At 40.2% G+C, this 16,356-nt stretch overlaps 1 protein-coding gene across 1 annotated transcript in view; it reads right to left on the reverse strand.

Annotated features, from left to right (window-relative positions):
- Positions 1–16,356, reverse strand: part of LOC132832362 (zinc finger CCHC domain-containing protein 2-like) — a 62,968-nt gene that overhangs the window by 11,079 nt on the left and 35,533 nt on the right. The window contains exons 7-11 of the mRNA XM_060850313.1: positions 14,099–14,182; positions 13,341–13,395; positions 12,496–12,628; positions 8,257–8,324; positions 6,978–7,081 (exon numbers count right to left, since the gene is read on the reverse strand). Coding sequence (XP_060706296.1) covers positions 6,978–7,081; positions 8,257–8,324; positions 12,496–12,628; positions 13,341–13,395; positions 14,099–14,182 — 444 coding nt within the window. The remainder of the gene's footprint in view (positions 1–6,977; positions 7,082–8,256; positions 8,325–12,495; positions 12,629–13,340; positions 13,396–14,098; positions 14,183–16,356) is intronic.

Here is a 16,356-nt window from a genome sequence, read left to right on the forward strand (position 1 = left end):
CCTTGTGTACTCTTGGCTACCTTCTCCCCAGTCCTAACTCCCTCCCATTTCTCTCTCCACTCCAGAGGCTCCCTGCCTCATTCTTGATGAAAGGCTTTTGCCCAAAACATCAATCTTCCTGCTCCTCGGATGCTGCCTGACCTACTGTGCTTTTCTAGCACCACCCTAATCTAGTCTCTGATCTCCAGCATCTGCAGTTCTCATTTTTGCCAAATAGAAGAGGTACATTATGTTGTAGACCCCAAAGTGCATCAGATATATTGCTGGGAAATTGTAAACTTCATCCTTGAAATTGATTTTGGCAGATGTCCCTACCAAGCCAACTGCAGAACTTAATCAGTGCAAATCTAGCCCTTAAAAAGTGTGGTTCACGTTAAAGTTTAAATTTTCAGAACAAATTCAAACTGAACTCCAATCAGCCCACTTTTGGTTTAATAGGGTTGTAACAGGCAACCAATCCATTCATGAGACAAGTCAATCATTTAAAAGGTTAAAGAGGTTGTATATCCCTATATTTTTCAAAAAACTTTGCATTTGTATTCACCCAGGGGGAGGATATGGAGGATAGCGAGATTTGTGTTGAGCAGCTAATATGGTGGGGCATTGAGATAGAGAAATAAGTGGTGTTGGGTCTCTTGAGGATCATTAACAAGGATAAGTCCCCTGGGCCCGATAGTAAGTACCCCTAGTTATTTGAGTGGGCAAAACAGATGATTTGAGGCCTTGACCAAAATCTTTGTAACCTCAGCCAATGGAGGGGGATCCTGGGGGGCTGGTGAGTAGCTCAAATGGTTCCTCTGTTCAAGAAGGGAAACAGGGGATAATCCAGGATTCCCTAGACTGGTGAGTCTCAGTAGCTGGGAAGCCATTGGAGAGAATTGTAGGAATAGGATTTATGGGCATTTGGAAAAGCATGGCCTAATTAGGGACAGTCAGCATGGCTTTGTGTGGGGCAGATCATGTCTTACTAACTTGATTGAATTTTGAGGGAAAAAGGTGATCAATGAGTTTAGAACGGTGTATGTCATATACATGAATTTTAGTAAGTCTTTCATTAAAGGTCCCTCATGGTAAGCTCATCCAGAAGATTAAAATACATGGGATCCAGTCACTAGGATTCAGAACTGGCTTGCCTATAGAAGACAAAGGGTAGTGGCAGAAGGGTGCTTTTCTGGCTGGAGGCCTGAGATTAGTGGTGTTCTGCACTTTGACCTCTGTTTGTAATATATTTAAATGACTTGGATAAAAACATATATGGATGGGTTAGTAAGTTTGCAGATGATACAAAAGATCAGTAGAGATGTAGACAGTGAAGATTGTCAAAGGATACAGGAGATGTGGGCGGAGAAACAGGAGGAGTTTAATCTGGGCAATTGTGACGTGTTGCACTTTGGGAGATCAAATGTTAAAGGAAAGTATACAGTTAATGGCAGGATCCTGAATAGCACTGATGTACAAAGGGATCTTGGAGTTCAATCCATAGCTGCCTGAAAGCAGCCACTCAAGTAGATGGGAGGGGGAAAGGCAGCAAATGACATGGGGACTTGGGAAAACGAGTACAAGTGTCCAGATGACAAGCTGCAGCTTTTTAAGATCTTGATTGGGTCACATAATACTGCGTTCAATTCTGGTCACCACATTACAGGAAGATGTGGAGGCTTTGGAGAGAGGGCACAGAAGAGGTTTACCGGCATGTTGCCTGGATTAGCAGGTAGGAGCTAAAAAGAAAGGTTGGAAAAACTCAGGTTTTTCCTCTGGAGTAGCAGAGGCTGGGGGAGCCTATATGTCTATAAAACTTTGAGATGCATAGATAGATTTGACAGTCACACTCCTCGCCGCACCCAGAGTTGAAAAATTTAGTACTAGGGGACACGCATTGAAGGTGAGGGGAAAGTTCAAAGAAGATGAGGGACAGATTTTTAAAAAAAAAAATATATAGTGTTGCAGGAGCCTGGAACATGCTGCCAGGAATGGAGGAACATGGGCATGCAGAAGGTATTCTTTTAATGTGGCATCATGTTAGCACATCATGGGCAAAGGCCCATTCCTGTGCTGTATATTCAAAGTTCTACTTTAAATGCTAGGAAACTAGACAGGTAAGAGAGACAAAAAGGGCTGGATCCATAAGCCTTTGCAGCACTGTATAAAACAGTACAGATCTCTTCTTCCAGAACAAACATCAACCAATCTCATCATCACCCTTGTGACCCTGCTGTTTCCAACACCACCCCTCACCAGTCAGTGATTACATACCACCTTCTGACCAACAATCCAATGTAATCTCAAACCAGAGAAGCTAATTAATTTAGCCAAGCCAAATGAACACATGGGAACTAGCAAGCGAACAAAAACAAATTGCTGGAGTAACTCAGCAGGTCTGGCAGCATCTGTGGAAAGAAAGCAGAGTACATGTGTCAGGTCCAGTGACTTCTTCAGAACTTTCTCTTGAAGTCAACCATCAGGCAGACGTTTGCATCTCAGTCTCAAGCTTTCTTCAAAAAAGTGAATAAGTTTGTGAATTCTTCCCTGTCAACACTGACATCTTTTGGGGAGGGGCAAGGAGGGGGGCGGGGAGAAAGAGGGGGAAAATGGGGTAGCTATCTCACAGACCAGTCACCCAACAGCCTTACAGTCCTACTCTCAGAATCATATCTTACACACATCGCCTCAGACACCATCCGTGGATATGTCCTGTCTCACTGAAAGGACAGACCAGAGGTGGTGGTGCGTCAGGAGGGAGTTGCCATGGGAGTCCTGACTCTAGACCATGTTAAGTCTTGTGGATTCAGGTTAAACATGGGTAAGGAAGCCTCCTGTTGATTACCACATACAGTCCTCCCTTGGTTGATGAATTGCACTCCATGTTGAGCAACACTTGGAGAAAACACTGAGGATGGCAAGGCCACCAAAATGTATTATACTTGGGGGGGATTTCAATACAAGGTCAGCAGGTAATGAGGAAGCCAAGAGGGAAAGACATACCTGTTCTCATCCACAGTCAGTAGATGCATCTTATGACAGTATTGTTAAGACTGCCTTCACATGGAGAGTAACCTCCATCATGTTGCATGGTTTATTACCATTTTAAATGGGGCAGACTTCAACCAGATCTAGCAACTCAAGTCTGGGCATCCATGAGGCAATATGGGCCATCAACTGCAGATTGTAAAGGTGTGAGATTCTGCTAGCTCATAGCCCAGCTTATCTCCCACGCAATCACTATCAAGCCAGGGGATCAACCCTGTGCAGAAGGACATGCCAGAAGTAGCAGCACGGTGGCTAGCCCCTTAGCACCAGGGACCCGGTTCAATTCCAGCCTTGGGTAACTGTCCGTGTGGAGTTTGCACATTCGCCTCGTGTCTGCGTGGGTTTCCTCTGGGTGTTCCGGTTTCCTCCAACAGTCCAAAGATGTGCAGGTCAGGTGGATTGGCCAAGCTAAATTACCCATAGCATTAGGTGCATTAGTCAGGGGGAAGTGGGTTACTCTTTGGAGGGTCGGTGTGGACTTATTGGGCCGAAGGACCTGTCTCCACACTGTAGGGAATCTAATCTAATCCCTAAAGATGAAGTGTCAACCTGGTGAAGCTACAAAACTGGACTAGCTGCATGCCAAACAGCATAAGCAACAAGCCCATATCCAACAGATCAGATTCAAGCTCTGCAGTCCTGCCACAGCCACTCGTGAATGATGGTGGTCGATTAAACAACTCACCAGAGGTGGCTCCATAAATATCCCCATCCACAATGATGGGGGAGCCCACCACATCACTGCAAAAGATAGACCGAAATATTTGCAGCAATCTTCAGCCAGAAATGTCAACTGCCAGAGGAAGTGGTGGAGGCTGGTACAATTGCAATATTTAAGAGGAATTTGGATGGGTATGGAAGGGTTTGGAGGGATATGGGCTGGGACTAGATTGGGTTGGGATGTCTGGTCGGCATGGACAGGTTGGACACGCCTAGGACTCGGACTCCTCCAGTGGTCATGAGCATTACAGATACCAATCTTCAGCTAATTCAATTCACTCCACATCGTATCAAAAGACATTTGGAGACAATGGATACTGTAAAGGCTACATGTCCTGACGACACTCGGTCAATAGCATTCAAGGCTTGGGCTCCAGAACTTGACTCTCTACTCACCAAGATAGTTTAGTGGAAAATTACCCAGTTCAGTCCTGCAGCTGAAAAACAAGACAAATCCAACCCAGCCAATTAGTGCCGCATTAGTTTACTTAAATCACTGAAGGGATACAAAGTGTAATCAATAATACTATCAAGCAGCACCTGCTGAGTGATGCCCAGCTTGAGTTCCACCACGGCCACTCAGCTGCTGACCTCATTACAGCCTTGGTTCAAATATGGACAAAAGAGCTAAATTCCAAAAGGTGAGGAGAGGAGAGTGTGACAGTCCTTAACATCAAAGCTGCATTCCACCCAGTGTGGCATCAAGGAGTCCTGGCAAAATTGAAATCAAGGGAATCAGGAGGAAAAGTCTCCATTGTTTGGAGTTACACTTGGCACATGGGAAAATGTCATGGTTGTTGGCGGCCAGTCATTTCAGCTCCAGGACATCTCTGCAGGAACTCCCCCAGACTACTGTCCTACAATCGACTATCTTCAGCTGCTTCAAATGACCCCCCCCATCATATAGCAAGAGGGAAGGTTTTGTGATAAGTTCAGGACCCTTCATCACCACCTCAGATACTGAAGTAGTATGTTCAAATACAAACAAGCTCTGGACAGTATCCAGGCTTAGTGCGACAAGTAACATTTTTGTCACACAAACGCCAGGCTTTGACCATTTCCAAAAAGAGATCATCTAACCATTGTCCCTTGACAGTCAATGGTGTTACCACCACTGAATACCCCACCATCAACTTAATCTCCCCATTTTTATATTCAATCCTCTCAGGAAAAAATTCTAACATTCAATTAGCTTTCCTAATTACTTGTGAAACATGCCTAATAACTATTTTGAATTCACATACTCGAACACAGATTCTTGTGCATCTCAAAGGGGTCTGCAAAACTGTATCAGATAGTTTTTTCTCTCCTTCCAGAATGGTCAATTCCACACTTCCCCACATTATAATCTGTTTGTCAGATCTTTGCTCACTCACTCAGTTAACTAATCTATTTTCCTTTGTAGCCTCATGTCCTCTTCACAACTTATTTTCCTACCTACCTTTTTGGCAAGAGCAAGTTTAGCGACCAAATCTTTCATTCTGTCGTACAAGTTTTAAATAGTTGAGATCCAGTACCAATCCCAGCACTGGTTCCCTTCACCAATCTTATCAAAAGCCTCTGGAAATCCAAATACATTTGCCAGTTCCCCATGATCCACAGCACATTACCACTTCAAATCCAACAGATCTAAAGTTTCCAGCTTTCAGTAGCCCTCCCTTTGTAAGCAAAAAAGTTACATTTGTTATATCCCAAACCAACAGAACAGTCCCTGAATCAACAGGATTTTGGGCAAACTAAAACCCATGCAACCACCTTGTAATAACATAAAAGTGAATTCCTACTAGTTTCTCAAGTAATGAAATTTAAGGAAACTACAAGGTTATGAATTTATCAAATTATGCTCCTGTGAAGCACTTCTGATGTTTATGGGTTCCAAAATAATTGTAAACTTTTACTTCCTTAGAAGGGGAAAATAAATGAGCCTGATTTGTCTGAAAATTCTTTCACCTCATGCAGAGTAACAAAAGATTCTTTTGGAAGACTCAATTTTGTGCTCAAGGAATTCAGTGCACAACCAAAGCAAATCTCTACAGGTGAACGTGACCATCATCAGCATACATTCCCAAACCTGTATAATGGCAGTGAAGAACTTTGGATTAAATGTTCCAAACATGATCGCCACATAAATATTCATTAGAAACAAAACAGAACAGTACCATAGATATTCAGTTTAGGCACCATATCTTGCAGCTTGAGCAGAGTAAAATTTCTATTTCAGCTTTCCTGCAATAATGACACTTGGTTTCCATACTTTTAGAAATGGACACGTTGCCCCTTGATCACATCTCTATATAGACTAAAATTCATCAAGCTAAATTTACCCAACATGCTTTGAAAAAAAAAGTAATATCCTCTGTGACTTGTAGAAATATCTTGCCCAAGAAAGTCATCTTGACCAAGAGACTTCCCTATAAGGCAGGCAGTATCATGCCTTATAACTATTTAGCTATCACACTAATACATTGTTTAATTTCAATACATTTTCACCTGCAACATACCACTCCTCTATGAAATCACAAAAATACTCTTTTCTCCCCTAAGTATGTATGTACAAATTAAGACGAACCCCCATTTTCACTATTCTTGTCTCCAAGTCAACTTCCCTCAAAATCTAACAGTATAACTTCTTGCTACTTTCCAGTCACTTACGACGGATTTGCATTTTGCCAATACACTCCCTATCTATTGTCAACATAAAATCTAGGACATATGCCCCGCACATACTCCTCTCAATCCATAAGGCATGATACTGAAAACTACATTTCTGTTCCATTGACACAGTTAAGGGACAATCTCTCCCCATATTGCTGGTTGTAAAACACAACACAGGTCTTCTGAGGCTACTTGACATCACGTAATGGAGGTGGAGTGCAATATTATTGATGACAGTCCAGCTCTCAAGTTTGTATTAGCTTACAATTATATCCCAAACAATTTCCAATTATGATTCGAAAATGAAGAATGAAACCGCCACAGGCCCCCTGACTTGGTCACTCAACTAGGCATTCCCTCACCTCACTCGCTCACCTACAATGCCAACAATCTAACCTATACTCTTTAAAGCACTTTTCTGGTTTTAAAACAACTGCCAGCAAAATGTTTCAATCCCCTCACCTATGATTTTTAGCACCGACCACAATCTCTATTCTTGATAGAAATGGACTAGTAATAGGACATTAATAGCCATATGCTATTCAGGGAATGATGCAAAAAGATAAAAGTCTTACCTTTCCCTGGCACAGCCCACACATGCTGTACAGGTGGAATTCTAAGGATACCATTGCCGACAGGAGCCCTGTGACTCCCTCGCTCAACCTTGTTTTTGTTGTTGCTAAATAAAGAGAAAGTAAAACAATTAGGAATGGATCACAAACATCGATTATTCCTTTTTCTTCCAGCTCAAATCTTAGTTTTTGCCCGTGTATAACAAAGTCCAAAGAATGTATTCAATGACAACATTAAAATATATTTCAAAGTTTCTCATCCAACATTCAACACAACATTTGGTATTCTTGGGAATCTCAAGGGGAGTATCATTGCAGACTGTATTGGATGAAAGCACCAACTGGTTGGCAAGCAAATGCTGAATCAGAGGTATTGCAAGGCAAATGCGCCAGTTAGATGGCAGATAGCTTACTGCTAAGCTTTGTTCAGATTTAAACTGGGCAGGCTGATTTCTCAGAGCAATGCCTTGACTAGGAGTAATGAACAAGACACTATGTATCGTCTATTGTGTTAAGTTGAAAAAAGTGCAATGTGTACATGTTCTTTAGTTCAGCATATTGGAAAGGTATACAGTAGATGGGGTTGCAAGAACTGACTGGTGTCCCTTGGTTGGAGAGTAAAAATACCAAGAAACCACGGTTATTCATCCAGTTTGATAAGAGTTGGGACAGCGATTGAAATGAAACTTGCCTGCACTACCCAAAGCTATTTGAAAACCACTTCTAATTCATCCACCTTTATGCTTATTGTGTCCAATATTTGATTTAGTCTCACAATTGGAGGGTACTCGTGAAATAATCAAGTGTAAGAATTAAAGATTGAAGAGACAAGGCCTTGCATAGTAATGTGTAGCTTACCGCACATGCAATCATGCCACCATAGAGGAGTTTCACTGAATCTTAAATTGATTGTCGGCATAATTCTTACATTCAGGATTATTTCACAAATGCCATCCAATGATGGAACCACATCAATTATGGGACACCAAGTATAAACAACAGTGGGTGCATTACAAGTGGTTTATGAATATTTTGGGTAGCGCAGGCAAGTTTGATTCATTGTTCAACTCCATCAGGTTAAATGAATAACTTGAAATAAATAATAATTTCACCCTCCAAAGGACACCAATGCCAGTTCTTGCATCTACTGCTTGCCTTCCCATCCTCTCTCAAAGACTTATTTCTTATCCCAACTTATTCATGTTCAGGAATTTCAATGCTTTACCTTCCTAACAGTTACTTTACACAAAAGAAAACACTTTACCCTTTCCAGAATACATACATGTCTGACTGAGAGTTCAGCTTCTTACTCCCAGATGATGAAGTACTTCTTTTATCTTCTGATAAACACTACAATTAATTGGGGGGAAAATGTATGATCAGAATCCATTTGAACATCTGGAAACATGGCAAATACAATATCAGTAGCAACAACTGAGGCACAAGATGATCTAATTGAAATTCAATGTACTCCATTTTCTATTATTCCAAGCTGGCATCGGTTTAGACTAAATAATGGATGCCATTCAAATTTACAGAAGTTATCAAACATTCCGTAGATAACAGTTTGATGAAGCCATTGCATTATTTAATGCAATGTAGAACAACAGGATGATTAACTAAATGACAATATAAAAGCCAGTGCAGAGGCACTTGGGGTTTATGCATATACACTTATTGATTGCACCTACTTTACTTCAAAACTGGGGTTTTCAGACTCCCTCTTTAGGCTTTTCTTCACAAGACAGACATGACTCATCACTTTTGGCAAACTAATATAAAATCCTGGTTTAAAGTTTGGAGGACATTTCTCACCTATCAAAGACATGTTGTAATAATCAAGGTTCTAGACTGTCAAATTCTTGAAGATTTCCCACTCAGTGCCAACATTACTATACTTCTATTGTTGAACCATCACTCAGTTATTTTACTGGTCAGCAGTAAACAACATAAACTGGAGGAATGAAAAAAACAGCTTCACAAAGTTCCATGTTGCAACCTATCCAAGGCAGAGTCTGAGGCAATACTGCACCAAATTTATACATTTAAAATTCTGGGTACAGTTTTCAGCATTCAAGAAAGTCAAATTTTCAGTTCTCGCTTTTGACCATCACATCAACACTAACAAATTTAGATCTATGTTTGAAGTGCAACATTAGTGCTCATATATGCCCCAAAATAAGTCCAGACCAGATAGGTTTGTGCACAAGGTATTCAGTAGGAACACATGATTGTCACTTTTAAAGGTGACAATCGGTGCCTTCAAGTGAAAAATAAATAGCAGCAGCATACTTGCATTTAAGCCTCAGGCAGAGGGGCCAGCTTCACTATTATACAGCTTGAGATATAGCATTGCCCTTTACCGATTTAAGCCTTTAAGCAGCAGTGGTACAGATGCTAGGAGAACCTGCTCTGGTATACAGTTGTAGCAAATGCCCGCACATTTTTGTGCATTGAATGTTTCAGGATGAAAGTGCCACTGGAAACTAGAAGTACCTGTTCACATGTGGTGGATGATCTTAGACAAGGTTAAAAGTGTAATTACAAGCTATATTTCCCATCATTATTGGTAGCACTGGATAGTGCCTGGAATACCAGCATTGGTAAGAAGGATTCTTTGCACACATTGTAAGGAGAGAGAGAAGGGTCAATTAAACAAACTGAAAATTTAAGTAGGAATTCAAATGCCAAGGGGGACCACAGCACAAACATTTACCACAAAGAGGAAACACACTAGAAAGAGGGGAGTGGAAAGGGGAAAAAACATCAGGGGCTGAAAGGCCCATCTGCAATGAAGCCAGTGGCAGTGTGATGTCATAAACCACAGCATGACATGAGCAGAAGACACTAACAGCATTCCAAGAGAAGCAATCGAGCAGCAAAGAGGGGGTACGGGGGATGAAAACAAATGAAATAACTATCACTAGAGAAAATACAATCGGGAAACAAATAGAGTGAACACCAATAAGTCCCCTGGACCTGATTGTGTACATTAGAAGCTGCACAGCGAGGTATACTGCTAGCAATTATCCACTAACCCTTAGAATGTGGAAAAGTGCCTGAGGATTGGGAAACTGCTAAATGTAACGCCTTTACTCAAAAAAAAAGTAGTATAAGACTAACTCTAGGCTACTTAGCTTAGTTATTCGGATAATATTAGATTATAAAAGAATGTAATGTTGGAACATTTAGAAACACAGCACATACTCAAGCAGAGTCAGTATGACTTAAGGGGTAATCATGCCAAGTTTGTTAGAATTCTTTGAGGTGATAGGATAAGAAAGATGTAGTAATATGTTTGGTTTTCCAGAAGGCTTTTGATAAGGTACAGCATTTAGGTCAACTCAAGACAAGAGCACATTGTATTACAGGTAGTACATTAGCATGGGCAGAGAGTTAGCCAACTAACTGAAAGCAGTTTATATAGTGTATTGAGAGAGGGGAAAGTCAATGTATATAGCTAAATTTGCAGAAGACAAAAATAAGAGGAAGGCAGGTAGTTGAGAGGACAGAACCCAGAGTGCGAAAGAACCAGGTTAAGTAAGCAAAAACCGGACACCTGGAATATATTGAGAAAATGACAGATTATGCATTTTGACAAGGAGGACAGAGGAGCTGAATATTATTTAAAAAGGAGAAAAATAAAGCTACAAGAGGGATTTGGGAATCTTTGAGCTCAAGTCACTAAGCGTTCACCTACAACTTATTGAAATCAGAGCCAATCGGGTGTAAAATAGAAACATTCTGCCAAGATTATACAAGGCACTAGTAAGACTGTACTGGGTCCCTTAACTCAGGAAAGATTTACTGGAATGGAGGCAGTTCAGAGAGGGCTTGCTAATTGAACCTGGTTAAGGAGTGATTTTAAGTAGAGAAGTTGAGTCAGTTGACAACTACATCTCATCACTGAATTTAAAAAGAAGTTATAAAAATTCTTAGGGACTTGATAGGGTATAGTTGGAGAGGCTGTATTCCTTTGTGGTAAAGTTTAGGACCAGAGGGCATCTTCTCAAGCGTGAAAGAGTTGGTTTAGAGATGAAGAGGATTTTCTTTAGAGGGTTGTAAATCTGTGGCAGTCTTTGCCACAGAAAGCTGCTGAGGACAGGAAATCAAATGGATACAAACAGACTTCTTTAAAATAAGAAAGGAAATCAATGTTTATTGGGAGAAAGTAAGAGAGTTAATAATTATTAGATCAGCCAAGATCCCAATTAAAAGTAGAGCAGATGCTGCAGACTCAATGGGCTGGATGGTCTGTTTCAGTTCCTACATCTTATGTTAAGGGAGGCAGAACAGTTTGTCTGAGGGTGAAAACTATACATTCAAAATAAACTTGGCCCAACCTCAAACAAGCTTGCAAGGTGGCACAAGAGACAAGGGAAGTTAAGAAATTTATTTAAGACAAGTCACAGTACAAGTTTGATATTTCCAAATCAACCAAAATTCAAACCATTGCAACCAAACTGCTTCAAGGGAAGGTTTTATTAAACAACATTCACTCACAGGACATGGGCATCACTCGCTGGGCCAACATTCATTCCCTATCATTAGTTGCCCTTGAGATAGTGGGGAGCTTCCGTCTTGAACCACTGCAGACCATTTGGTGTAGGTACACCCACAATGTGATTGGCAGTATATACTAGGATGTTGATTCAGCAAAGGAACGGCAACATAATTCCAAACTTGTACAATTATGGTGGTTTGTCTGAAAGTTTTTGTGCTGCAGATGAAGAGTTCAATTTTATGAGGAGTTAATTCAATAAGTACTCTTTCTCATCGTTGTCTGATTAGGTCACCAAGGTGGAACATTAGAAGACTAAAGTCACAAGTTACTCAATGATGACTTCTGCAGCTCATGTCAACCAACCCACACTCTGGCTCTAGAGCTCAAATAACTGTTTTCCTCAGGGGAGACAAAAGCACTTCAACTGTGAATCTAACTTCACAAAGCCTGTCCACCATCTACAAATCACAAGTGCAATAACATACTTCCACTGTCAGCAGTGCACGAGACAAAACAACCCACTTAGACAATCACGTCAGAAATTCACTCTTTTGTCTCCTCTGCAATGTGTACTACATACGGAATGCAATGCATCAAGGCTGCTTTAAAAACAGTTCAATGGCTGCCACCTCCAGTATTTAAAGACAAGGGCAGCAGGCACAAGGAAATGCATTCACCTTTAAGATCCCCTCAGTGTCTCTCACTATCCTGAACTACAAATATATTGCAATTTTTTCAGCTGGTCAAAATCCTAGAATTCCCTTTCTAATAGCATTATGGCTACATACACACCACATGGGTTTCAGCAGTTTAGGGCAAGAGCTCACCACCATCTTATTGACTGCAAATTAGAGTGGGAAATAAGTGCTGACTTTATTAATCTCATCACTGTTGGGAAAAAAAAACTTCAAAACTGTTAGACAGTAAATTGTGGAGTTAAGATGATACAAGGCTGGCTTTCTAGAGTTTTGCAAGCGTTTGAACAACTAATATGTTAAGGCAACATTTCACACCCACATGTGCCATCACAGCTGTACAGTGGTCGGTACTGTGCTTTGTACTATAGTTCCTTTTCTTCCAGTCCAGTATACCATTCTGTTCAGAGTGCTGTAAGCTCACACCAATCCCTTGAGATTTTGTACCAGCGCCACTGTAAAGAGAAGCAGAGTATTCAGGAAAGCAAAAAAAAAACTGATTTGTAAATATGGTCTACTGTCAGGGTTGTGTCAGACTTTTACAGCTTGGAAAGAAACCCTTCTACCCATCGTGTCCTTGCCAGTCATCAGGTACCAATTTACCCTAGCCCCATTTTCCTCACCTGGCCAACTGCCTTTTATGTAGAGGCATTTTAAGTAATCACCTAAATATCCCTTAAATGTTGCGACAGTAAAACCTTTAATACAGTGCACTAGACAGTAGAGGTACAAACCACCAATGAAGAATAGAGTCTGACTTTAAAAATTAGACCTCAAATTATTCTTCCCTTTGTACTGAATTTCTACTGAATTAATGAAATTAAAATTATAAAGAAAACACTGACTCTCCTGGGAGCTATTTGAATACATCTGAAGAGACCCAGCAGGTTATAATAATTGGAAGCAAGGCTTCACTCAGCTAAGCTTAGTCATCAAATTTAAATTCACAAACAGTAAATGCCAAAGATCAATTTTGCAAGCAATTTCATCCTGAGGAGTGAAGTGATAACGTAAATTTTAGTATTGCTAAATTAAACCAAAATCCCATGCACACTTTCAAAAAGACTTCTCAAAACTTCAGAATTGCTCAGCAACCAGAATGGAGATAATTCTTAAGCATAAACATTCTTTTAAGTCAACATCAGAAGAAAATCTAGACAGACTTGCCTGCAGCCTATTGATTTCCCCATATTTTTCTTCTGATGAATCAACTGTTGTCCATCTGGAAACACATCAAAAGTCATTGTTATAAAGTATCCATCATAAAAGCAGCCCTTAAGGTCAATTTGCATCTCCCTTTTCCCCCACTTTGAAAAGCATGTTCCAGTGACCTGCACACAACAGCACTGCTGCCAATCAATGAAGTACCCTGTTAACTTGCCCGACAACCCCCGTGTAGCTAAATGCATGCATTTAATTCTTTGAACTTACTGAGTGAAGCATTCATATTAACTGAAACATTGAGGATTGGCAGTGAGGACATGGCAATGGACAAGGAAAGAGTAGATAAAAAGCTTCTCTTGCCTCAAGTTCAATTCTACATTTCAGTTCTTTTGAAAAGGCTTTTATAAACTGATTTTTTATATATTATAGAAACAAATACTAATGAACTGAAAAATTAACATTTCAGGTAGCTGTGCTCATACCCAATATTGTTTTTCATGCCAAGGGCTGGACAACCCAATTGAGAGAAGAGCTGTCAGCTTTGCTGAGCTTCTCCCCTAAATTATTCACCATGTACAAGGTTAGCATTGTCACAATCGTTTGGAGACTTTAAGTTCCCCATGTTAGGTAATCCTTTTGTTTCAGTACACTAAAAAAAGTGTCTACAAAAATTCCAGTAATTCTGCATTTTATATTTTCCTAAACAAAGTGCACTCTAAGGATTAAAAAGCACATTGAGCGCAAGGTGTAAAGTTATGTACCTTCTTCCTGGCTGGAAGCCTCAGAACTGTCTTCTTTGAAGCGTTCTAGAGATTTAGACAACTTTAACGCTGGCTGTAAATTTGCTGAAGAAATTGGAAGCAATTTTAAAAAAAATTAACATCTTACTGCATTTATAATATTTAAGTGAATAAATATTATATTATATTATATTATATATTTGCCAGTTAGGCAACTTCAAACTAATTGGAGATCTGTCTGACTTAAGACAAGATGTTAAAGCAGAGCAGACCCATCACTCCATCCAATCTGTTCTGCTATTCAATGAGAGCATGGCTGTTCTGATAGTCCTCAACTCCACTTTCCTGCTCTTTCTTCCACAACCCTCATTCCCCTTAGTGATTACAAACTTGTCTATCTCAGCCATGACAGCCCTCAGTAGTAAAAGATTCCATAGATTCACAACACTCAAGTGCATACAAATAGCAAACAGTAGACCACTTGACCCTTCAAGCCTGCTCTATTATACAATAAGATCATAGCTGATATGATTTTAAACCTTAACTCTACATGCCTGCATACCCCAATAGTGTTTCATCCCCATGTCTCATCAAGAACTCACGTCACCCTTAAAACTTTAAGGATTTGACATCTATTCTTTTTGAAGAGAATACCAAAGACACTCAATCCTCCAAAAGGTATTCCATCTCTCAAATGGGCACCCCTTTTTTGTAAGCTTTGACTCCCACAAGAGGAAACATTCTCAATATCCAGTAGTCATGTCCCCTCAGGATTTTATATGTTTCAAGCAAGTAAGTAATCGCCAATTCTCCTAAACCCAAGGATACAGACAACTTAATTGTCAAGTCTTTCTTCATGCGGCAATCTCTGTCCATTCCAAGGAGTCTTTTAAAACTCCTGAATTGCTACCAACGATTAACATCCTTCCATAAATATGGTGACTAATACCATATACATTAGGACTCCCAAAGTGGTCTCACCAATGCCTTCTGTAACTGAAGCAGTACATCCATCTTGCATTCAATTCCCCTTGCAAAATTCTATTAATTTTCATGATTACTTACTTTAACTGCATACTAACTTCATGATTCACTGGCTAGGCCATCAAAATCTTTCTGCATCCTCTTGTCATTCAAATAATATGTTCTTTGTAATTTACCGTCAAAAATTAACAACTTCAGACTTTTCCACATTGTACTCTATTTGCCAGATCTTTGCCCACTCACATATCTTCTATTCCCTTTAGGCACCTTCTGTCCTCTTCACAACTCACTTTCCTTCCTATCTTACCAGGAAATATAGCTTCCATACTTTTGATCCTTTCAAACATATCATTTGTATAAATTGCGAAAAAAAAAAAGTAGAGACCCCAACACCAGCTGGTCCTGGATTTGTAACTTTGTCATTCTGAAAACAACCCACTTGCTCCTAACCTCTGCTTCCTGTCAGTAAGCCAATCTTTTATCAATGACAGGATGTTAGTCCCACCATGAGATATTATTTTCTGCAATCTTTGATGTGACACTCGATGGAAATCTAAAAATATCTAATTCTCTTATCTAGACAAGTTACTTTCTCAAAGGAATACAATAAATTAGTTAAACATTGTTTTCCTTAAAATAAATTACGTTGGCTCTACCAGATTACCTTGAATTTATCAAAGTGTCATGTTAGAACATCATTAATTGGTGGCAAGGTGGCTCAGTGGTTAGCACTGCTGCCTCACAGCGCCAGAGACCCGGGTTCAATTCCCACCTCAGGCAACTGTCTGTGTTGAGTTTGGACATTCCCCCAGTGTCTACGTGGGTTTCCTCTGGGTGCTCTGGTTTCCTCCCACAGTCCAGAAATGTACAGGTGAGGTGAATTGGCCATGCTAAGTTGCTTGTAGTGTTAGGTGAAGGAGTAAATGTAGGGAATTGGTCTGGGTGGATTCCTCTTCAGAGTCCGTGTGGACTTGTTGGGCTGAAGGGCCTGTTTCCACACTAAGTAATCTATAATTATAGCTTCTAATTCTTTCACGATTGCGGATTTTAAGCCAACTGGCTTAGTTTCCTGCTTTCTGCCTCTCACTTTATGGCTATTTTCTAATCAAACAGGAACCTTTTCTATATCTGTCAATCAGTCTTTGCAAAATGAAAACCAACACAACTATCTCACTAGATACAAGTTTTCAAATGTTACAATGAAATCATGGCACAGACTTGTCAACTCATTGGCAAAAATTTATTCAGTACTGTTTCCTTGGTAATTGCAGTTTTCTTGAGTTCCTCACTTTCGA

This window comes from Hemiscyllium ocellatum, chromosome 34 (assembly GCF_020745735.1).
Source record: "Hemiscyllium ocellatum isolate sHemOce1 chromosome 34, sHemOce1.pat.X.cur, whole genome shotgun sequence".
Taxonomy (NCBI): Eukaryota; Metazoa; Chordata; class Chondrichthyes; order Orectolobiformes; family Hemiscylliidae; genus Hemiscyllium; species Hemiscyllium ocellatum.